Source organism: Haliaeetus leucocephalus, unplaced genomic scaffold (genome assembly GCF_000737465.1).
Source record: "Haliaeetus leucocephalus isolate CR32 unplaced genomic scaffold, Haliaeetus_leucocephalus-4.0 Scaffold848, whole genome shotgun sequence".
NCBI classification, from domain to species: Eukaryota; Metazoa; Chordata; class Aves; order Accipitriformes; family Accipitridae; genus Haliaeetus; species Haliaeetus leucocephalus.
In genome coordinates, this window is record NW_010973284.1 from 16118648 (window position 1) to 16143625 (window position 24978).

At 36.0% G+C, this 24978-nt stretch overlaps 1 protein-coding gene across 1 annotated transcript in view; it reads right to left on the reverse strand.

Moving 5' to 3' along the window:
- Positions 1-12666: 12666 nt before the first annotated feature.
- HFM1 (HFM1, ATP-dependent DNA helicase homolog (S. cerevisiae)) overlaps positions 12667-24978 on the reverse strand; it is a 39521-nt gene continuing 27209 nt past the window's right edge. Inside the window, exons 26-38 of the mRNA XM_010582751.1 lie at positions 23622-23707; positions 22546-22629; positions 21334-21491; positions 20514-20617; positions 18314-18409; positions 17794-17912; positions 16873-16955; positions 16619-16728; positions 14468-14566; positions 13945-14005; positions 13577-13682; positions 13018-13175; positions 12667-12733 (exon numbers count right to left, since the gene is read on the reverse strand). Of these exons, the coding sequence (XP_010581053.1) occupies positions 12667-12733; positions 13018-13175; positions 13577-13682; positions 13945-14005; positions 14468-14566; positions 16619-16728; positions 16873-16955; positions 17794-17912; positions 18314-18409; positions 20514-20617; positions 21334-21491; positions 22546-22629; positions 23622-23707 (1331 nt within the window). The remainder of the gene's footprint in view (positions 12734-13017; positions 13176-13576; positions 13683-13944; positions 14006-14467; positions 14567-16618; positions 16729-16872; positions 16956-17793; positions 17913-18313; positions 18410-20513; positions 20618-21333; positions 21492-22545; positions 22630-23621; positions 23708-24978) is intronic.

A 24978-nucleotide genomic window follows, 5' to 3' on the forward strand; every position in this document is an offset into this window, starting at 1 on the left:
CGGGCCCGGCGCCCCGCGGGGAGCCCGGCGCCGGGACGCTGTACCCCCGCGCGGGGAGCGGGCCGTCGGGCAGCGTTCAGCCCGGCGGCGCCTTGGACCACCCGTCCGCCTGCGGGAAGGGAACGGGGCGGCGTCGCCGCAGTACGCAACGGGGGGTTTCCGCGCCCAGTCGGTGCAAGGCGGGCGGGTGGTCCCTCGGCGTGCCTCGGGCCGGCGACTGGGAGCCTAATGAAGAAGGGGAAGGGTCCAATACGAGGCCCGTGTGAAAGACATATTAAAACACTTAGCGTGCGGTGCATCCTGGGGGTTGTATTCCTCAATGACCCTTTTAAAGACGTATCTTCTGAAACCTCTTGTCAGAGTCTGTGGGGAAGCACAGATGTTTGCAGATGTTAGCCAGTACTTGAAATTATATTGCCAATTCCTTTTGGTGGCAAAGAGCTCATTTCCCATTCCATCCGCATACCAACTGGAAATGTAAATTTAATGCTCTTCTTTTCTCAGCTCTTTCACTAGAGATACAAAACCCGGCACAGTTTCAAGGCAACGTGGAAGGCTGTGAAGCTCGATGAAATCTTGGAGCGTCTCGAGCACTTTCAACCTCCTCTAAAGCTAACAAGCAGAACCACATCTTGGTGAGTTATTGCTAAGCTACAAATAAAAAATACAATTGAAAACACATTAATAGCCACCAATGGCAATTCCAAGCAGGATTTAGGATCTCTGTTTTATTAATGTTATGTAGTTCACTTGTCATCTACATGAAACAAAAGCTATTTTCCAATTTAAGGATGAGTGAAATATAACTGTGGAAGATAACATTTTAGTCTGCTTTGCTCTTTGCACACATGCGCTTTTTTCCCAGCGGTAACAGCTTTGCCAAGAGATAAGAGACAAGCTTCTCAGAAGCAGGGTGGGGTGGAGTGGAGATTACTCACACATTTGTTTTAACTAATTTCACACAACAACCCTACAGAACAACGGGATTGGCACAACAGCTGGGCAGTTACAAGGCAGGAGCAGAGCTCAGCAGCATCAACAAGCTCTTCTGCCAGAACATGCTTAACACAGAATTGCACTCTGAGTGAGTACTTTCATTACTGGTTAGTTTCCCATGTCTACACAAGCACGTTCCAGTCATACTAACTGCCAAAAATGTCTGGCCAGTCAGTGCAACCTTGTCTAGCAGTAGAAAACATGGCATCTGCGTAACGTTTGTCTGTGGGAGAGACAGGGCAAAATACAGCCAATGAACGTAAGGAATGTCCCTAACTTAACATGCCTACATTGCTCCAGAAGCCTCAGTGCTTCATGTAAGCAACAGATGGTTCCTAAAGCTGTGGCTCTGAGGGAGGCAATACTTTGTCCAGTGTTTTTTCCTCTTGTTTTTTTTTTTTACTTACAAGATGAACTGAATTAAGTCTTAGGCCAGATGCCCCACTCCCACATTAAGAGTCATGGGAGGGACTTTTTATTAAAAACACATCTATGAGAGGCTTCCTTAGTAATCTTACCCTGTTGGTGGAATGGATTGCTGTCCTTGTCCCAGCGTAAGCTCTGAGGAGGAGGCTGATGCTGGATACATGGCTGCTCTGCATGCCTTCCCTGATCCAGAGCCCTGGGACTCTCCTTGCAGGCCTGTATCATGATGTTTCCATGTCTGACACCAGCTCTACCTATGGCTGCAGTCACAGGTTTTTCAGTGAACACTTAGACAGCTACAGCACCTGACACTATCAGCCGAGCACTTCCAGAACATATAAAGGAATACAGATAAAGTACTTTACTTCCTTCTGTGCATCATCCCACCCCAGGAAAGGAAATCACAGGGCTTCAAGTAAGCAAAAGGTGCAGCCTACCATTAACCAGGGCCACAAATACAAATGTTTTGGTGATTAACTCAATGGATAGGTAAATGTTTCAGTGCTAACACCTGAAACCTTGAAATTGGATGACACATTTTAAAATCGGCCTCAGAGTGACAAACAACCCAAAGGAGAATATATAGCTACTTTGGAAAGGGTTAATGCAGATTAAATCCAGTCAATAGCAGATGTCAGTGTTACTCATAAACTCTTCTGCTCCTCAGATCTGCTCTTCCAGAAGAAAAGCACTTTAAGAACGTGACAGACACTTTGCTTTTGAGCACACTCCAGTAGACCTCATATGTACCTGAGTGAGCAGGAGTTCACTCGAGTGAACAGGCCTGTCCCACATCTGTTACAACTTACCCACTTGTGGGACCAATTATCTCTGTAAAGCTAAAACCAACCAAACAAAACCAGAAAAAGGCAAGGTTTAAGAGTAGTTAGGTCTTTTTGATCCTATCCACAGCGACCTTGAATTAGCAATTGTCTTTAGGTAGAAGCTTTTCCTTCTCATAAGCACACCCACAGAATCCAGATTTCTAAGAGCAGGTGTTAATAGAATGGCAGGACAGAGCTATTCTTTAAATCACAAGAAGTGTGATCTTTTGGAGAGCTAGATTAAATAGAAAAGCTTGAAAATTAATCTCCCCATTGTGTCACTGCAGGGTAGATCTTTCTTTCCAATCTTACTTCCAATCTGAGAATTTCCAAATGGTTCACAGACCATCACAGATACCCCTTAGCCTGCTCTAGGGAACCCTGATTTCTCCTATCACTTCTAAAGCTTGGCTCTGTCCCGCAAGCAAAATCCCAGCTCCTCCATGACACTGCCTACAAGATCTTGGCTCACTGCATTTCCCTTCTCTACCCCACTTCGGAGTGTCAGATGTCCCCACTCCTGAGTTCCTCTCCGAAGAGGAGACATCTGCCTCTTCCCCCAGTAGCCCAGAATGCAGGAAGCAAACAGGAGCCCTCCTTGCAGCCTTCTTCATGTCCTGCAAAATTCCCAGTGAACAGAGCATAACAGGCAATACTTCTGCAGTGAACTAAAAGCTGATCACAGACACAAGCAGGGAAAATCCAGGACAGTGGTTAATGTGAGGAACAACTGAAGAGAGACTTGGGTTTTAATTTGAGACAATCCTTTTTGTTTACACAGACAGAAAAGCAAAGTTTTCTTGAGCATAGTTGTTTTTAAAAAGGAGGTATTTTCTTTGCTCAAAATTCAAAGGGACACTCAAGTGCACTAAACATAAACATGCTTTTAGTATTTTATTAGGCAAGCTGCTTCTACTGTCACTATGACTAGTCTTATCTTACTGTCACCTTCCCCCATTACTTACTAATGCTGCATTTCATAGGCATGTACAGGCAGATACACCCATCTACTAAAACAAAATGCAACAAAGCTTCTACCTAACTTTGGATCTGCTTAAACTGGCAGTGAAGCCACACAGTACACTAGGAACTACTTGTAAGTATTCTCAAGAAAATACAAGTAAATAAAACAACAAAGTTAGAAAAAAATTTACAGCAGGTCCTATAAGAGTGTTCAGACAAGAACTTCAAGTTATACTTCATTTCTTTTCAGGTTACCGTTTATTTTGCACTACATTTAAATACTGAAGAATGGTGGCAGGAAAAAATGTTTGTTGTTATTCTCCGTGTGTTTCTCTAGGCACCATAAGACAGTCATTCTCCAGCAAAACTGCAGAGGTAGGCTCTGGTGATAGAATGCATTGAAAAATAATGGCCAGATGGTGGCACAGTAAACTCCCTTCCTTTGAAGGGCTGTAGTGTCTATTAGAAATATTCCTTGTTCCATATGCATATCAGAGAGGATTAGACACATACACTCCTCACACAGAACAACCACCTCCCAAAACACATGTCAGCAGAGTATTTACTACCAAATCCAGGAGGAGTTTGTGATTCTAACATTGTCCCCATTAATGAGAAAAATGTCACTATACAAAAGCTCTTTTTTTTTTTTTCTCCTTCTTATCAAATCCTTCAAATAGCTGATAACTAGCTTTTATAGATTGGAGAGTCAGATAGAATTCTGGATCTATTATTTTACTAAAACCCCAGGGGTCAACTTATCACCTGAAAACCATTTTACATGGACAATTTGACTTTCATGTGGAGTGTCAGAACATACCCTAGATGGAAATCTAAAATAAATTATATGGAATACTGCCTTCTTTGTGCTGAAATTTATCGGTCCCACACTACAATAATTTTGAAAATTGTATCCCTTAAGCTACAGTGCTGAGATATTATTAACTGCTTGAACTGAAAGAGCACTTCTGATTGGCTGCTATAAATTCTATGGACAGAGACTAATTTCTGTTGAACCACATGCTTATCTGAAGCTGTTCACTATTCCAGGCTGCCAACTTTATTTTCTTCTAGAACACACTGCCCATTTTATTACTATCATCCTCAGCATGCACTGTCAGTTTGGTAAATCTGTTCCAGAAGCTAAGAATGGCATCTAAGCTTCTGCTAATATGGTTGCCTGAGACAACTGCACCCGTGAGAGAGGGAGGGAGATCCACTCGTACCTCCTATCTTCTTAATACAGGTTATTTTCCTCACTAAGCAAGCCTCCAGTCTCTGAAATGCATCTCTGTGATGTATCACAAGATAAGCAGACCTATTTCATGGCCCACACTTTCTTAATCACTTCTACTGCCATACTCCTGAAATAAAATTGTTTGATAATGTGTTGATGCTTTGGTGAATGCTCCTTTTACATCTATTAGTACATTTTTTAGAAACCACCCAATTGACCTCAGAGCCTAAAATCTTTATCATTGAGGAGATACTGAAAATGTTAATGATCCAGCTGCTGGGAGACTATTCTTTGAGTAGAAAATCCCAGCTAGACAGAAAAACCTCCTCTAGGCATAACATGTAAGACACAAGAATGGAGCCCTGGGACAGAAGTTGTTTATTTCCTGCACCTAAGTAACCCAACAAGTCTGGACTACAACAGGTAAAATATTACACCACAACCAGGAAAAAAAAAAAAAATCAGAATCCTAGTAATAAACTCTACTGCCTCATTTTCATTCAGATAAATTAATAGTCTTTATAAACTGAAAGAAATTGCTAAAAAGGAAGTTCTGACCTGCACATCCAAGTTTCTGGACAGCACTACTTTCATTTTTTCTTTACTAAACAGTATCAAGCCTCTCCAAGAGGCATTCAGACTAATCACAATTCACTGTGGCAAATCAATCTCTCTGAGTAGACAATCTATCGCTTCTGGGAATGGCATTCAGCTCAGTAAGGCCTTTGCCAAGCAGGGCTTGGCAGGTCTCTTCCAAACCCTTTACTGCCTGGCTCTCCAACGTCTTTCATGTCAGGATATATCTAAGAAGTAGCAGGAACCTGTCAGTAAATGAACACTCCATTGCGAAGTCACAGTCACAGCCTTTCAGGGAGGGAAGTGGCTGGTTGACTGGAACCCTGTGTTCACTTTCTCTCACACCAGCTGACTTCCCAAGGGTATTCCCCAAGATTCTGGGGGAGCTCTGCCAGCTTGCCTGGGAGTGGTAGGGGTCTGTTCTGCAGAGCTTGGCTTTGCTGGTGCCTAAGCTCTGTACAAATATTGGTGCTGAAGCCATGCTGAATAGTGTAACATCCAAGTTCAGCACTTAGATGACTACTATGTTGAAGACAGTTAATTATTAAAATAATCAAGTTATACTTCTACTAAAATATCATATTTTAGAGAATTTGTGCAATGAGCTGGAACAACTGGGATAAAATGGCATATATAACTTTAGCTTTGAAACACTTTTTTTTTGGTTTGGCCGTGCATCTCAGTTGGTCAGTGGTGGCCTATGTCAGGCAGAGATTTTAGAAGCATGAACTTATCTTCAAAAGTAAAGATAACCTGAGGAAACTATCTGGGACAGTAAAAGTAATATCCCTGTGTCTGCTTTAATTATATCCTACTATTTATTATAGTGACTAGAGCAAATGTCGTGGTTTAACCCCAGCCAGCAACTAAGCACCACGCAGCCGCTCACTCACTCCCCCCCCATCCAGTGGGATGGGGGAGAAAATCAGGAAAAGAAGTAAAACTCCTGGGTTGAGATAAGAACAATTTAATAGAACAGAAAAGAAGAGACTAATAATGATAATGATAACACTAATAAAATGACAACAGCAGTAATAAAAGGATCGAAATGTACAAATGATGCGCAGGGCAATTGCTCACCCCCCGCCGACCGACACCCAGCCAGTCCCCAAGCGGCGAATCCCCTGCCCCCCACCCACTTCCCAGTTCCTAAACTAGATGGGACATCACATGGTATGGAATACACTGTTGGCCAGTTTGGGTCAGGTGCCCTGGCTGGGCATGAGAAGCTGAAAAATCCTTGACTGTAGTCTAAACACTACTGAGCAACAACTGAAAACATCAGTGTTATCAACATTCTTCACATACTGAACTCAAAACATAGCACTGTACCAGCTACTAGGAAGACAGCTAACTACATCCCAGATGAAACCAGGACAGCAAATTAGCAGGACTTTTTCTGTCTTACCCAAACAATAGGAATTCCCTCGCATCACAAATTCACAGTACTGAAGGAAAAGTGCCAAGTTTGGAGCTGCCTACTTGCATTAATAAATATTCTGAGCACTTTTAAGTGCTTAAAGTGTTGAGATAAATGTTTTGGAATCTATTTCTACAAATGATAGCTTAATTAGCTCAAAAGAAGAAATTCACAATTTCATAGTGGGCACAACTGACAGAGCCTGAATCTAGCTGGAAGCGTGATCAGGTATCAACATGCAGCATTTTAAAAAAAGTTACACAAGCTGACCTTAATATGTGTGACTATCAGGTTTTCACTCTAGAAATATGTATTTTTCAATATCCTTTTCTGAGCAGAAATCGTGTCATTTATATGCAAATCAGACTATATTCTGCAGCTGTTTCTTCTGTCCTGAAGCCATGGGAATTATTTGCACTTAATAAAGCCTCATAAATAGGTTTTGCCTCTAAATGGGTGGGGGAGCAGCAAATATATCATAGCCATTTACAGTTACAAGCATCTTTTTTATTTTGAAAGTTACATGCATCCTCTAATAGGAAGTTTCACAGTTACAAAAGAAACATTGTTTCATTTATATAAACAAAACACCCTTACAGCCTTCAAACCAAAATGTTTTGCGTTTTTCCTTATGCTCAACTATCTAAAAATGCAGAAATTGTCATGTAGCATCAATCAAAAGGACAGTCTGTATCATCATTACATGCTAGCTCCATGTAGTATATCTTAAATACAGGAAGAAATTCCTTATCTAGGCACTTTTATTACATTTCAAAGAACATATACCTTCTTTATACAAAGTATGTCCACCCAGTATAATCTACTGCATTTCTGCAAAATGTGTAATATTTTCACACACTACCAAAGAGATGTGCCCCTCAAGTCCTGGCACATGGTAACAATCCATCTAAAAACCCCAGGAGGCCAGACTCAGGAACACTGAAAGCACATCCCACAAGACCAGAATGAAAGTGCAGTGTTTTAGTGTGGTGGCTAGCATACTAAAGCGAATTGGGAAACAACTCTCCCTAACTGGTATAAACTGTCTGGATTGGGACCTCTTGTTAAGAACAGGACATGCAGTGCAGGACTGCAAGTTAACAGTAGCACAGCTTTTCCAGTCACTTCACAACCACAGGGAAGAGCAACAGTGAGACAAATCACTTAGGAGGATGGAGTCCTTACCACAGCCCCCTCCATCTGAAATACCTGTGGAGAGCACACGGAGACCAAGAGTTACAACACTGGGAGAAAAGTGAGGGCTTGGACAGATATTTTATCTCAGATAGGTTTAAAGAACAAATACAGAAATATGGTTCAACTGGGGTGGCCCTTATTTCAGCTGAACAGTGGCAGCCCATAAACCACTGCCCTTTTTCTATCTGATTTTTTTCAGTCAAGCTGAGCTTCATCACTGCAAACTATTAGCACACTGTATGTGCCTCAGTTTATTCTCATGTAAGCCTTCAATAAATTCAATGTGCTGTTAGTCCTCTGCAGGAAGTGAATTTTACCCTGACCAGTACCTCCTTTTCTATTTCCTTGTTAAGCAAAGGAGCTAGAAAAAACCCAGGCATTCATGGATCTCATTTCATGGAGATCATTTAAAGATCTGTCAGTAAAACAATTGACATGATACTGCTCTCTTCCTTCTACATAAAAAGCAGAAGAGATGACATGAAGAGGTATGCAAGATACCCTTTCTTTTAGAAGAGATACCACTGATTCTGTCATAATGATGCCTTAGAGAGGTATCATTTGTGCTCTACAAAATGACTGATTTTAACTATTTTTCAGAATGGTGACTTCTGTTCACTCTTTATCATTATGCTGACTGCCTTTAAGAGCACCAACTTTTATAACTCACGTAAGTATTCTGTGACAGTATATCTAAGTAAAGATATACCCAAATAACAGGAGTCTGACTTGTCACAACTGCCATTATTAACAATTACTGTAATGTTTAACCCATTAAAGTCTCCAAATACATAAATAAAGTCTAAGTAATTAAAATGATCATGAGACATGCTGCATACAATTAAAATCATGCCCCAATACATTTACAGTATTCTATATGCTATGAATGTACCTTATACACAGATGTGTCTGGCAACATGTTTAAACACTATACTTATTTTTCTTCTAACAATTTTTGAAGATCATGGGTTTTGAGTGCATATTGCATTTTCTTCAAGCACAGATACGGTTGACCTCAGTTTATATTTTGAAACCAATATATGTGATAGGACAAGGAAGCATATAAGGAAGTTGAAGTTAAATTAAAAGCAGGTATGAGCATGTATTTTATTACGGAGAATCAGACAAGTAAGATAGTAAAATCTGACTTCTTGTCACAATGAATTTTCTTTTACTACTCCATTATGGGAAACAGAATTTTTATAATGTAAATTTTATAGAATCATCCCCAGACTAAAGTCTGTGGCATTCTGCTGTATCCCCAAAGAATTACTTATACAATCCCACTGATTCAAACTCAAGACACTCATTTAATATTACAACTCTATGCAGAATTAAAAACAAGGATCCTTTCAGACTTTAACAATGTTTTTATGTTTTAGTCTGTATTTTATCTATTGGTAGTAGCTTAGTGAAATTTTCTGACATTATCCTGTTGAATTTAATTAGTCTGTTTTATCATCTGGGCAGCACCTGAAAGGAAGCTGCATGCAGCAACATTACTGGCGCACAGCCATCTCTTGCTGTACAGAAATAAGACTATTCAACTTAGAAAAGTTGGATCCTTATGTGGATAAAAGAACTCAGGTGTTTCATGTGCACAAGAAAGGCAATATTCAGTGAGCCTGGCTGTGAATTTATAGCACAGGCTGAATTTATCAGCTTCTCCATGCTAACTGTATGTGGTCACTTTCATCATAGGTAATTTGGCAAGTTCCACCAGAGAGCAATTCAGCCCACTTAAAATCTGAATCGTCTTCTGACAGTGTCTGCCCCTATCTAGTGACTACACAAGGAGTCCAGGTAAACTAGGTTTATCAATTAAGGTGATTCAGTTAAATGACTAAAATTACAGCTCTTCATAGCTATGTCTATACTTACATTTTGGGGTATGACCTGGGATTTTGGTGCCCTGGTCATTCATATAAATCATCTGTGGAGAAACACCACTGTTCCTGCCCGGGAGCCACCAGATTGCCATGGAAATCAGAAGATGGTGATGGGCAGGAGGTGGGCTAAACATAGCAGTAGTATAGTAATTCTGGATTAGCTCACTTTGGAAGTTTAATTTAAGAAAAATAAATTCAGATTTGACTAGGTTTTTCTAATTCTGCAGTCAGTTTGCTCTTTCTGCCTGTATTTGTTTTGAAGTATAGTCACTGTGTATCTGCAGTTAATTACTGCCAGAGACCTACTATGGTTATCACTTTTCATCTTTCAATTATTAATATTTGAAAAATGGAACAATAACAAATGCTACCATATGAAAAGTCATTCCTTCTCCTGAGATAGAGAACACTTCAGCATATAAGTACTTCCAAATTGGTTTTCTGAAAGCCATTTAGACTTTAAAGAGTCATAGAGTGAATATGAATAATGAAGCAAAACAACAATGCCAAATAAAGCCCTTAACTCTAAAAAAAAAAAGTTTTTGCACCAGAGGTTCAATATTACTGAAAGACATTGCAGTATTGAAAGATTTATATTCTGAAATCTATGACAGCATCTATTGCTGTCAGCAGCAATAGCACAATTTTGTAATTTTCCAAGGATGATATAGGATGCTGATTTCTTGCGAGAAACAGAGACAGGAAATGATCTTATAAACCATCTGCAAAGTACTCTGAATAGTCTTGAAAGTACTGAAATGCATTTGTTATCCTGTGTTCTGACTATGGATCAAATTGGAAATTAAAGCCTTTTAAAAATCAAAAAGAAACAATATGAATACAGTATCAGAAAATTAATCAGCCTGAATCTTGAAGAAACCCAATAATGACTACTGAACTCCTGCACTAGGGAAAACTACGAGGAAAATAAAATACCCGCCTGCAAGGATAATTTTCTTTGAAGTAATAGTCTAAATATAAATAGTCTAAATATAAACCTACTCCTATAAACTGACTAAAAACAAGTGGTTATATTTAGACTATATAAAAATTGAAGCAAAAAAGCAATAATGTCAATTACTTTCTAGACATTAGATAAACTACCAAAATATTTCCCAGAAAAATGGAAATATACCTTCAGTGTAGAAATGGGGCCAAAAAACATCTGGAAAAACTACTTCCTTAGTACAGAGAAATAAATACAAGCTTACCTTACTAATTTTTATGAAGACCTAACCACAATCAACTTCTACTACAGTCGTTAACCTCACAGTTCAGAACCTTTAGAAGCAGCTTCATGCAGACTAGCGGGAAAAGTGCATCAGAAGCATCCCTGGTTTGCAGGCGAGGCCTGAGCAACCAGCAGATGAGTGAGGTTTTGGAAAGTTGCAAGCTGTATAATCACAAGATTATATAAATTATATGATCACAAGATTGTATTGTTTCCTTCCTCTCCTATTTTCCATGTTTGAAGCTCAGCTTTGTGTTGCCATGTAAAAGCTTTTGTCAAACTTGAAGAAACTCAGGAATAGCTTGATTAGTTGTTGCAAGCTAAAACCCCAGGGAAAGGCAGGATATAAAGGCAATTAAAGAATGCTATGTAAATATGAACTATAAATTGAAAAAAAATTTTGTGTATTTCAAGCAGCAGGGAGAGCAGAGAGATGCTTAAACATCAGCATCAAGTACCATTTTAGATGTCCTAGAGGACCTGGAACATCTCCATGTGGGAGACCACTGCTCTTCTGGCACGGTAGATGGAGCCAAGGGAAGATTCTCTGGAGCACCTAAAATTACATTTGGCACTCTGCATTCTTAAATGTCACCCTGGCACAGAGCTGGGAAGTGACTAGGATGTACATGACTACGACTGCTGGGCTAAACATAGCAGTAGTATAGTACTTCTGAATTACCTCAGTCTGGAAGTTTAATTTAAAAAAAAAATTGAGACAAAAAGAGATCTCGCATACTACTAACCTCCAGATACAATGAAATATTGGAGGTACAGCAAAATAAGTTATAAGCTTGGGCCTGCTGGAATTTGCACAGTCAAAAACATATAAAGTGGTGAGTGTTGAGGCTGCTTGGGCTAAGCCATTCTTTCATATGGACAGAGTTATACCAGAAAGCAAGTCAAAAGTGTAAGGAAACACTGGAGTCAAGTAAAATGTTATTAGCTGAGAGAAATACAACCAGGTAGTGCAGCAAAACATGGTTGCATTTGGTTGCACCACAAACAATGTTGCACAAACAGACAGCTAAATTTCCATGTGTGATTTTAACATTTTAATTCCACACATTTTGAATAATTAACAGTGAAAATTAACATTCTCTTGGATTTTAGGCAATATAATGTATTTTTCTAACTATTGAACTTGCAAGGTCTACTGTTCAACCACTAGAGCTACAAGAAGATATCCAAATCCAATGCTTGGTTGCCTAAATCTGTACTAGGACACATAAATATCCATTTTATGACCTCAGGTGTCAAAGTGAACAGCCAAACACAACTTTAGAATATTGTTTATAGACATTTTACAACTGGTTTGTTGAGAGTCTGGTAACACATTCAATTGAAGTTGCACTTTTTTATTAACAAGTTGATAGCACTGTCAAAAGGAATATAGTCTAGAATAACTTACCATTCTATTACTTTTACTTGTAAATCTAATTATTTTACAGAATCAGTGCTATGAAAAATTCAGCATTAGAGAAACTGAAAGACAAAACCAAAAAGTATTAAGAAATTTCTGAGGAAAGAGTCTTTCATTCATTTAAAGAGTACTTGTGAGCAGGGCATGTAATAAATAGCTTACTTTCCCTTATGTGATTTTTACTTTATCTATAGAAGCATTCTCAGTTTAAGAACTACTCTCCTTTGACACGTTCCAATATTTTTCTTTGTAATCCTGAAAACAGCAAGGTCAATAAACAAATATTTAAATACTTTTCAAAATAAGATAGAATTCCATAAATTAGACATCAACTTTGTTATTATCTACTCTATGCAGCAATCCAGCTATTAGTAAATAAGTATACAACAGAAATCAAATTCTCTTAACTGGATTTGAAGGCTTCACTCTGTAAAAATGACTAACATTTTTTTCCCTAGCACTTACAATTTATTTTGTGTATGTTTTACAAAATGCCATCAAATATTCCAAGAAAGGGCTTGACATCATTGATTTCATCATCAAGAAGATATCTAATGAAGAGTAAGCAAACAAAAAAATTAAATTAGGTATAGTACATCAAAACCTATGAAATCGGAAACACTATACAAAGTATAGTCAAGAAATACCAAGACAAGCAAAATAATTTTAAAGTATTTTCCTTTCTAAGAAAAGTTAATTGCTACTACTATTGTGAAAATTCATCTTTTTAAAATGAATGTTATAAATTAACACATCGCCTAAAGGTCTGTGTTCCATGAAGAACTAAGGATGGGAACACTGAGGCAACAGAAAAACATACACAACTTTTTATTACCTGGGATCCACTTCTTTTTCCTGTTCTTTCGTGAAAATAAAAAAATCCTCTTTCCTAGTGAATTTGGAAGAGTCTGAGATTATTTTTGAGATCGAAGAACACTGCATATTTTTCAGCTCTTGTGAAGGATTTGAATGCTTTTTTTCTTGAAAACTGAACTGCAATGTAAATGTTAAAAAGTGTATATGGTTAAAATAATTAACCAAAAGAGAAACTGCCACATTGTTGTAGTATGTAGTACATACATTTATATTGATATTATGGTATTTGACAAGGACCAAACTCATGATAAATATAATTATATACTGGATGACTTGCAAAATCACAATCAAATTGAGTAAATAGTTTTGAAGTCATGCTATATAAAGTAAATTCAAGTCCTAGTTCTTTGTATCATGAATATCACACTAAGCATAGGATGTATGCATGTTTGGACAACACAGAAAGGTTCAGAAATTCAGTATGTCCAAACTGATTCATAAGTCAGATATGGTAAATATATTTACAAACAAAATACTCTAATTGTAGGAAATTCTATTATTAAAATATTTTTACTCACCATATTTATATTTTCACTCTGTACAGATAAATTCACTTTTGATGTGCTATTAACCACAGAAACAACTGAGTTGTGAATATTGGTCTCATCTTGTAAGGTGCATGAACTGAAAATATCAAGTTGAATAATTTAAGTATTTTTACAGAAGTGCAAAATTATTTACTTTTCAGTTCAGGATTTTCTATTTATTTCCCTCCACACTTAAATAAAAAAAATTAAAATAATTCAACAATTCATACCTTTAAAAAGTTGAAATTTCACTCACTTTTATGAGTGAACAACTTTCTATACATTTAATCATACCAATAAATGTGAAATAGACAATATTTTTAACTGAATAAAACTGTAATAAATTATATAATGCTTACTCTTTTGAAATGTCATTTGTAGCTTTGCTTCTTGTATACTGGCAAAGTGGTTCACACTCATCTGGAATTTGAAGGCAGATATTTCCACGTTCCACATAAGAATGAAAGTTTTAAAAACTGAGTCACAAAACAGCCAAAACCCCTTGTAAATATTTTACAAAATCTGATAAATAATAGTTTGAAAATTATTCAAATATCTTAACACTTGAAATATTTCTGCGGTGAGTTTTAGGCTAATGTAAAACGTAAGCAGAGACACGCAGTCAGATAAAATAACAAATATGCAGTTGCAGGCCATCCAAAAAATTTTTCATTATGGCTTTCTCAACTCTCTCTTCCATATTAGATTTGTCTCAATGTAGGTGACATTCAAGGCAGAGTAATAAACCTGGTGGTCAAGTAAATTAACCAAAATATTTCAGGTAGTTCTATTCATTGTATACTATAATAAATTATTCTCAAATAATAGCCTGTAAAATAATTTGTATGTAGGAAACAAAGAATTTTGTTAAAATAACCTTACCTAATTCTCTACTGGTAAAGTTGCTAGCAAATACTAATTTCTCATCATCAATATCATCCCAAACATCATCTGTCAGTTTAAAGTCCACATCCAAAGCATCTGAAAACAAGATCTGCTTTTATCTGTATCAGTCAAGTTATGTATTAAAGATTTTTAACTTTTTTTTTTTTTTAATGCTATTATCTCTTGGTTCTTCTCACTCACAAACACTGAATGTTTCCAAGAGAAAGCTGTAATACATTTGTAATGGACAAGTATAAAAAATGTTCTGTTTTACAACCAGTTGTTCAATCTATTGAAAGGAGGACTGTCACATATGCACTTTTTCCTCAGCATTATTTTGAGAAAAGTTATCCTCAGCATAGATTCTAGAAAAACAGGCCTTATAAAAATCACTGCAATTTCATTCTTTCCCTTTGTCAGAAGCACTGTTAGATTCCAAATTTAATACTTTTAATTCAGTCCTTTCTTCTTTCCAGTTTTCCAAAACACTCTGAATGCTGTCTTCCTCCCATACATCTAATGCCTAAGAACCAGCCATGATAAACACATTTTCAAGCATTGTTGTTAAAATTCTTAATTAAAATGTGATAGGTAATGTTTTAAAATACTTTTTTTCTGGTGCAAAGAAGACTCTCCTGTTTCCTCTCTTACCCTCTTTCCCTTTTGTTTGTTGTAGTCTCTCTTTTCATCACCAGTTCAATTGTCGCTCCTAATTTTTTTCATCTCTCTTCTGCCATACTACCCTCCAGCATCAGACAGTGCTGAAATCTTCATTCTGTTGTCACGGCCCTAATACGCCTAAGAAACCCTGATCCCGGTCTCCCTTTCAACAGAGAAGGAGCAGGACAGGCTCAAATCAAAAATGCTGTTCCACAGACACTGGTAACACCAGGAAGGCACTGCTATTGTAATTTTGGATGTGCACAGTCAGCATGGTGCATTACTGCACAGACGCACAGACTTTAAAAAAATTATAGGTTTAGGTTACTAAAATTTCACAGTATATTTTTAATTACCTACTTTTTTTTTGTATGGAATTGAAAGATACCATATTACAGATGCAGTTAACCCTATAAAAATAATATAAACGGATGCCTTACTTCATTAGAACTATTTTTGGTGCATCTTTTTAAATGCAGGTGGCCCAATCAATATGGCCAAAGTCACCTTTGCTGCTGCTATTCAATGCAGAGGGTTTTCAGTCAGCAGTATCTACTATGTCCCCTTGATCCTGCATGATTTGCCTCAAGATGTTCTTGAGCACAGACTATAGCTATACTGGAATATCCATCTGTCTTCCCATTACTTTATTCTTTTCACACAATCATATCATACACTAACTGCCTGGCCCACCCCAGCAACTAATGATATGGCTATGCAACAGTCTTCCATCTTAAGACTAGATAACAACTATGGCAGGTATAATAGTATGGCAGGAAAATAAGAAACATTAATTTAAAGGAATAGGATTACAATCCCATCATCAAAATATTAAGTAAAAATGAAATTATGCAGTATAGCTGCCAATATGTAAGACAGCATGAACTAAAAACCATTTCAGTTCATTTCAGCAGTGTTTCTTATATGTCTGAGTATGACCTAAACATTGGAGCTCCTACTTATTAGCCAAATTAATTAAAAACTGATTCACATCAATCTACTGTCACCAAATACAGAAAGAGGAATTTTTTTTCCAGATAGAGATGTTTTACTAGTTATTAACTCAGTTACTAAATGGTCATATTTTGTCAACTATCAAAAGCTCGTATTTCACTAACTTCTTCCAGCAGAAAGGGAAAAGAATAGATATAGAGGTAAAATACCTCTTGCATTACAAGTGGCTTCAGTGGAAATACATTACAGTCATACCCTTCAGGAAGTATTTATAGATTTGGACCCTAATATATTTGATTTAGTCATTACTGTTTTATTGAAAGGTATATTTAGATGCTTAGATCTACATTAGAAATTCTTACTGATGCTAGAAAGCAAGCCAATTAAGGCCACTATATTTCCCTATACATTCAGTGTTCTATAATCCTGGTTGCATTACTGGTTGCTGTAGTCATTTTGGCAAGTTTGCATTTACACGTGTACTAAAATCAAAACAGTGAAAAATCGTAATTTCAAACACAGGCAGTAACTTACCACTCCTTCCATAATTCCAGGATTGCAGTTGTTTCTGAGATACTCCTAACCTACTAACATTATCTCCCTCACCCACTGAGGGTGATGAAGATGACTCTTTATTGCTAGACCTATTAAAAAAATAATAATTACAGAAAAATCAGTGAAATGTCAGTAAAATACTTGTTTATTCAGAAAACAGTTTTTAATTGTTACAATTTAATGTATTATCTAAAATAAGACATTTCTTTTTTGTTACTTGTATTAACCAGTACCTTGGCAATGCTGGCAACAGAGATTTAGGTGTAAAAACGAATTGTTTGAGGTCCACATTTTGAGCTTGATTTAACATCTGCATCTAAAGAAAGCAGATTATTGTAACTGATAAGATATAAACATATTGAAAACCATAGTTTTTTAACAATCTTAATGACATTAATACTGTATCAAGTTAGCATATTTTTTAAAGATCATATATGAAATCTTTCTGATGTCTGCTTATCTAACATAATCAGTTAAAAAGGTTTGAATTACATGCTTCTAGTGGAATTATCTGAGCACCTTGGCAAAGTCAGACTGGTTATCACTAACTCTCATCTGTATTAGCTATAGGCTAAATCATTCTCTTGCAAACAAACAAGCAAACAAAACTGTGAGGAGGAAATAAAACACTCCAGTATCTCAAATACCGTTCTTGCTGCAGAAAGAACTAGTTTAGTACTATGTTCAAAGGGGTAAAGTGTACGCCATGAAATCTTTCAGAGGTTAAAAACTAACATGGTTGGTTTTCTTACAAAGAAGTGGATCTACCTGTCAATGCAACAAGATCTTTTAGTAGCATTACTCTGATAAATACCACTATTTGTTTTCATTCAGGTCATACTTTGCCAAAACCAAGTCACAGTACAGTACCTTCCAACAATGCCTCTGTAACTCGCCCACCGCAATCTACCAAATGCCATAAAAATAAAAACAAGGAGTACGTGCACAGAAGTGGATCATTGGAAGCATTCCAAGCAGCCACAAAGAACCTCTCAATGATTCCTGGGCTTTTGGTACCTTTGTACTTCTTTGCTTTTTGCATTCCACACAGAAAAGACAAACTTGAATGTTTATATTTAGTTATAAAATTCTCTCTGCAAACAATATATACAAATACATAAAAGATTAAAATAAATCTATGTATTCGAATGAACCTTTAACCGTTTTACTGGGGGTACAGATGAAATTGAGTTCCTGCTCCTTAAATCAGCAAGGTAAAAAGAAAACTTTGAATCTCCATTCATCTCAGACTTTGGAGGTACTCCAGTTTTACCTGAGAACAGGAATTAAAATAATCTTCAGATTAGTTTAGAAGGGATAAATCCTAATTCTTTCCAGATGAATGGAAACTTTGCCAGTAAGTTTAGTATCTTCTATTAGAAGATCCTAAAAGATTTAACACACCAATATTTATATAAAAGTGTAACAAGCTCGACATTGCTCTTAAATCATATGCTAGATGTTCTGAAAAATACTATTAATCATTGTAGTGCCTACAAAAGTGTTATTGACAAAGCTTTTTATTACCACTTCTACGACTGCATCATAGCAACAACTCAGGCCTCACCCTCTCGCTTACATTGCTTCTGTTAATGTAACTATTGGTATAAATTAAGCTATTCTAAATTATATTTGTCTAAAAGTAACAGAAATAGTAGTTATAATGAAACTTACAGCAGTCATGTCCACACACATCTTTATTTTTACAGCGATGGTTGCATTCTCTGTTTCCATATTTCTTGTAAGTAATCTCTTGTTTAGAAATGCCTCCTAGATAATACAGAAATGCTCATTTTTTATTTCATATGTATTGTTGAGACAGTACTTCATGCAGTAAGAGATGGGCTAGAAGTAATCTGTATCACTAGAATTTTGTTGCCTTCAACAAAACTTTGGGCTCTTCAAACAATGTAATTGGAAAGAAATTAATCAGTGCTACTGAAAAAGAGAGGCACTACCACATTCCCAAATTCAAACATTAATATTAGATACCGAACATCCATGATTTTTGTTACTTTCAAATTCATCAAAGAATTGCACTGTAGTACCGCAAGCAGAAGCAGCAGCATTGTATTTTTATTATAACTGAGAAAGAAACAATATGGATAAACAAAGATCCAGCTCTCTAGTGAAAGCAAAATTCAATTTTCTGTTGACTTTGGTATTAGCCAGATGTTGTGATCTGACCGTTTACCTGTATCTACTTTTGCTGCTGGCAGACTTTGTGGTGAGCCATAATACATATCAAGTGAAGACTTGGCTTTCAGTTTTTGATCTGTAACCACTTTACTTCCCATTGTTTTCGGTGTTAAGTAAAAGACTGTATATCTTTGCCGTATATCAAGGCCAACTTTGAAAAAAAGACAAAAAATATTTTAAATTGCTATAAACTGTTTCTAACTACTGATTACCCTCAGTTTTCTAAAGAGTTTAAGAAAGTATAAATGTTATTAAAAGATCATGGAAATTTGCTAAGATAATGTACCATTAAAAGCACACTATTATATGAATGGATTCTTTATGACTGAGATTTAAAAAACCAAACATTTTCAGAATTATAGATTTCAGTACTAGATGAGTAGATTAGTTCCTTTAACTGAATTTTTCTGTATTGTTTTAAAACTACATTTATCTATGGCTTTGCACTGCTGATAAAATTTTAATTTTAAAATTGTACTACAGTCTGTATTTCAGGAGTATCAGCAGCTCTGTATTGGCAAAGGCATAAAATGAGTATGTTGAAATGAGTATATAGATAGTACTCTTGAAGTTGAATGCTAATAAAGGTTCTAGTTCTAATTAAACGAAGATTCATATGAGACTATGAGACACACCATTTGTAAAAAGAGTATTTTTGTCTTTTATTAGGCAAATATTGCTGGAAAACCAGACAGGCTTTTAAAAAATGAGATATTTCCTTCAAGTCTGAAACAGAAGCAGACTTTAAAATCTGTAGAGACTGGGAAGACCTGCTTTTAGTCTAACTTCACTGTTACCAATTTCAGAGAAATTAACTGTTGTGTTAAGTTTTACTGAACTCAGTACAATGTGTAGATAGCCAAGTAGTAATAAAAGGACAATTTTTTCTTCATCTCTGGTTAGAAAACCCTCCTTTTTCCTGAGCCACAGGTTTAGCCATAGGAATACACATTATTCCAGGCTTGATTATTGAAATAGTCTCAATATTCAATGTTTATCATGGAAGCACCAAATATACTTCAGTTAAACTAGCACACAGCAATCTTCTTTACAGGTGGGGCATGATGGCAGAATTCAATACAGCCAGTCTATTTTTATATTGTATTTCAAAGTTTTATGTTTCAAGGTCATCACTGTCTTTCTTCATCTGCTGCTATAGTTTCAATTCTATGGAAACTGACACTGAGGGGACCAATGTTTAAATCTACAGATGTTAAGGTACAAAATTTTCCACTGTAGAAATTTCTTGCTACTGAAGTGGAGATGAATCCATATCTAATACTTTTTTATCACAATGCAAAACCTAACCATTCACAAAGACAGCTCTTCCCAGCGTAAATAACCTTTCAAGCTGATAGGTTATCCCTACTGAAAGTTAATTCAACTTGAAGGTGAAGGGGAAAAGAGAATCCTAATCTGTATCAACAGAGCAAGCTACTATCTCCTAGTAACAGTTTTGATGCTTCCCAGTTCATTAATATGCTAGTAAATGAAATGAACAGATGTGTAATTAGGACTATTAGGTAATACTCAACCCAGTAAAAAACATGTAATAGAATTTTGTTCCAGATTGGTTCATTTTATTGTATTTTTGGCTTGATATAAAGTGTTTTAATAATGTATTCAAAATTCTTATGCAGTTTTTTTTTAATTAAAAGCATACCAATCAACCTACCATAATCAGAACTAATTAAATTTATACTGATGTCCTCTGATTTAAGAGCTCTTTTCACTTCAATTTTCTTCGTCCAATTTCCAGTTTTCAGCAGCACAGAATCCCTGTAATGTATCAGTAAAGTTTTGTTAGACGTGGACAATAAAAACAAGACTGTATACTATGGCATCTGTAACCAAGTGGAAGAGCCTTTATTTGGTCTTAGTTCTTGGATTTTGCTTGATAAGTGGCCTAAGAATAACCTTCCAATAATACATGATTTATGGCCACAAGAGAGCCAGGATGCTGCAGATCAGTTTCAGTTCTGCCAAAAGTGCCAGACTTTGGCCAGAACTCTCGTGAAGGTCACGCAGTTGGAAAAGATTTTGTTTCTCTTTTCCCATTTGCTCCAAGCATATCTTAGCCAACTGGAGAATTTAATTCCATCTCTGAGTGAAAGGCAATTTTGACAATATGCTATAATTAAAGAAATATAGCTAATAAGAGCAAGTAACAACTTGAGAATGTATCTTTTTAATAGGTACTTTACTTGTTTTATATTTATGTGGAAATTATTATGACTTCCATAATATGACATCAGTGTTGTACAGATATTTACACATACTCTCTGTACTGACAAGCACACTGGCATGTTTTGGGGGTTTTTGAATCTTGTTCAGCATTTTAAATGACAACAGTGACTAGAAAATGCTGTAGGATAACGTATAATTTTGTACCATTTGGCATCAGTAGAAAGTGTTGCAAAAACTGCAACTCACAGAAAGGATTAAAAGCCAACACCCTTAAAAGATATGAGGCAAAAAAACCTGATCATACATACATAATTTTCTGATTAAAAATGACTTGGTTGTCAGCATCTCCTATGACCAATGTAACATAGTGAAAATCTGTCGCTGTTCTCTTTGTCTGTAGCTGCTCATAGTTTGTTAATTTGATGGTTACCAAGATTTCAGCCAATGTATCACTGCATTTTGGAAGCTAGGAAAAAAATTATATAGAAGATGACATCACTGCTAAAATATGCAAAGTAAAATATACACCTTTCCATAAATTTTTAATTGTTGATACAAGCACAAAAGCTTGATTCAAGCAATTTCAATTTGTGGTACAATTTTTATTTGTTGTTCTGAGACACTATTATACAGTACTAACTTACCCATAGCTGAATATCCTAAATTTGATTAAGTATTGAGAATAAAAGACAGTCTACATTAAGCCCTTGAAAAATTCTCCTCTGTTCAGTGCAAAGAGAAAGATGCAAGAAGAAAACTAGCTATATTTTGGCATCCCAGCATTCCTCTATAAGGTATTTATAATTGTTAAATCTTTCTTCTGAGAATAACTTTAGAGATACCCATCCGGTATCATGTCAAATGAAAAACTGAAATAGAACTGATCATTATAACAATAGTATTTCACACATCTATTAAGTTTTTAACTTCAAAGGTGTCTTTATTTGTACCAACTTCACAAGACACTTTAAGGCTATTTTTCAAATTTTGCATTTCAGAGTGGCTATGTGATCTGTTGAAAGAGAAAATGCATATCAGAACGTCAAAGCTCTTGATTGCATATGGAATTTCACCCTTCCTTTGAAATGGCACCAGCTACGTTAAGGTAATAATTTACTGTTTCTCTATATTCCTAAGCGTGACATAGAAAATAAACATGAGTTATTGCTTCTTCAGTAAGTTTTATATGGATGCTTCTCTGTCTCCAGGGTTTGTTTATATTCAAGATAGAAGAGACCTCTCAGACTCACATATAATGCTAGAATGTGGAATATACCAGTTTGCATCTGTAACATAAAATGCTATTAACGAGAGAGAGAGAGAGGCCAATGTATTATAGGGAATGTCTATTCCAAGGCTCTCCTTCAGTGTTTAAGAGTTTGATTATACATGCTAAGGTGGAAGGAGGCCATAATATTGTGTAATCTTCTACCAGCAATGGCTTCAAATGTCTTTAAGTCAGTATTTGCTCTTTCATTTAATATCACATAAAACCATAAAATAAATAGAAAAGCATTTACCTGTTCAACGTCAAGTTCATATTTTGGAAGATGCAAAACAGATTCTTTTATCTGGTTTCCAAAAGGAGGATGTCTGTTTAAAATCTGCAAAGATTTCATTTCATTTCTGATACATTCAGCTGATCAGAGATGCCAACAAAAATGCAAATCCAAGGAATCAAAATCGCCAGAGTAATTATGCTATCAACAAAAGCCCTTATCACTCCTGGTTCTCTACTGTCAATGATGCCCAGAATAGCAACATACCCAAAAGAAAATTCCAATATTTTTTCATGTTGCTACCACTTCTGTTCAGGTAACAGCCAATGAACTAGTCAATGACCTCAAAACCTGACTACTCAGGTTTTATATGAGATGACTCTTCTATGTTGCCCTAGCTTTAGTCAAAACAAAACAAATTACAGGAAAACTGCAAAAGGGGGCAGAAAAGAGAAATCAAATTCCTAAAGCCAGAACAGAAAAACCCAAGTAAGATAATTTTCTTTTAGAAATCTGTTGTATCTTCCAGAACACTAGAAAAACAGTTTCCTCAGAAAAGAAGCCAAGAGCCAAAGAACTTGTTCTGGGGTAAAATCTAACTTCCCTAAAATAAGAAGTGCTTTACAGATGATTCAGAAGAATTTCACTCTATGACTATCTTTAACTAAAACTAGCAATAATGGAAATTCAGGATTCTCATCATTAACATACATTAAGATAAACTGTAAATACACATTCCCTTTTATATATTTTCTAACACTCCTAAAAGGGAAATCCATATTGTCCTTTATTTCAAACCATGTTATGCTGAAATTCTACATATTTAAGCAACTGCTTTCCAAAACCAGCCAAATCAGTGAAATCATCCACATCAAATTTACTAGAACAAAACACCATACACATTTTCAAGGAAAAATAGCAGCAGTCACATATTTTTTTTAATTCACTAGTATAAATGAAAAAAAACACTTAAAACACTCAACTTTACTGACAATCATATAGCAGATATATATTAACCATACTGCTTTTACTGGTAACACTATTAATACTCAATATTTTCCTTATCATGTTTATCCGCATACAAAATGATAAATTACCAATTCAAGTTCCCTTGCATTTGTGTCTTCTATTTTTTTAAATGATGTCAGCCCAGCATTTACCATAGCATTTGATAGTGATACACCTGTGAAAAATTTAAGTTTCATGCTGTTAAATGACAGTCACTAATCTCAAATTATTCTCAACAACTGCCTTATAGCAGGTAAAACCAAAGCAGAAATCATTTTATAGTATGTTTGTCCCAGCTTTTTGCCAAGCAAATCACTAAATTTCTTTTCAGTTGATTGACTATTTTAGTATTTAATTTCATTTATCCATTAGTAAAGAGAAAAAGAAATGCAATACAAATCAAACATGAAAACATTCAGTATTTCAAAACTGACAATTTTTAGTTACATTTTCTAGAGTAAAACAGATTTTAGATCACTTTCTACAAGAGTCAAGAAACATGTTCTGCATATATATGATGAAAAAAAGCTATGTTAAAGCTATATTTAACTATGTTAAAGCTATGTTTAACTATGTTAAAGTCATAAGGATCTCAATGTTTTTGAGCAAGCTAATAATGAATTTCACTCAAAAAAAAAATTATTATAATCTTCTAGGAGTCTTTGCAGATTTAGCAAAAAACTTTCCCATAGCATATCTGCCACAAAAGCAGACTGGCAGAGAATTCCACATACAATCTCATTCCTCTTTGTGATTCCCAGTTCTTTCAAACTTCCAGTGAGATTTAGAGTCATCACAGCATATGAAAAGGCACTTCCCTTACCTCGAACTACAGCCTACTACAATAACTGCAATAATTTTAAATAAAGGATAGTACCTAATACTTAGAACGAGCATGTGAATTCTTCATACCTAGTTCTGTAGAAAGAGTAAAAGACATATGAAAATTAAGTGGGAAACCTCTCAAGAGACTCTTAGGTTGCTTCTTGGAAGACGTTTCAGCAACCTTGTAAGAAAAGACTCATTTCAACTCAAGAATTTAATGACTTAGAGAAACAGAAGACCTTTCATCCTTCTATGTATATTTGAACACCTTTGGGGTCTGACTTAGGGAAGGCATCTCCTACCATCTCCCCTCTCCTTCGCAGAAGCTCTGCAAACAGTCTGAAGACTCTCACTTATTACTTCTGCAGCTACTTCAGTTAGAGCTGTTGCTATGTTTCTTTGTAAGTGAAGCAGAAGACTAGTTCTATTGTCATAATTCCTATAATGGCAGAAGGGTTTCCACCAGTGAAGAAAATACAAGGCATAAGTAAGCCTTTTTCACTTTATCTACTTCTGAGCAAGAAAAAAATGGAGGTGGAAATGAAACTGAACAAGTAGTAAAGGTGATAAAACCCTGTATGTCAACTGATCATTATCCTGTCTTTCAGAACAAACAGAAAT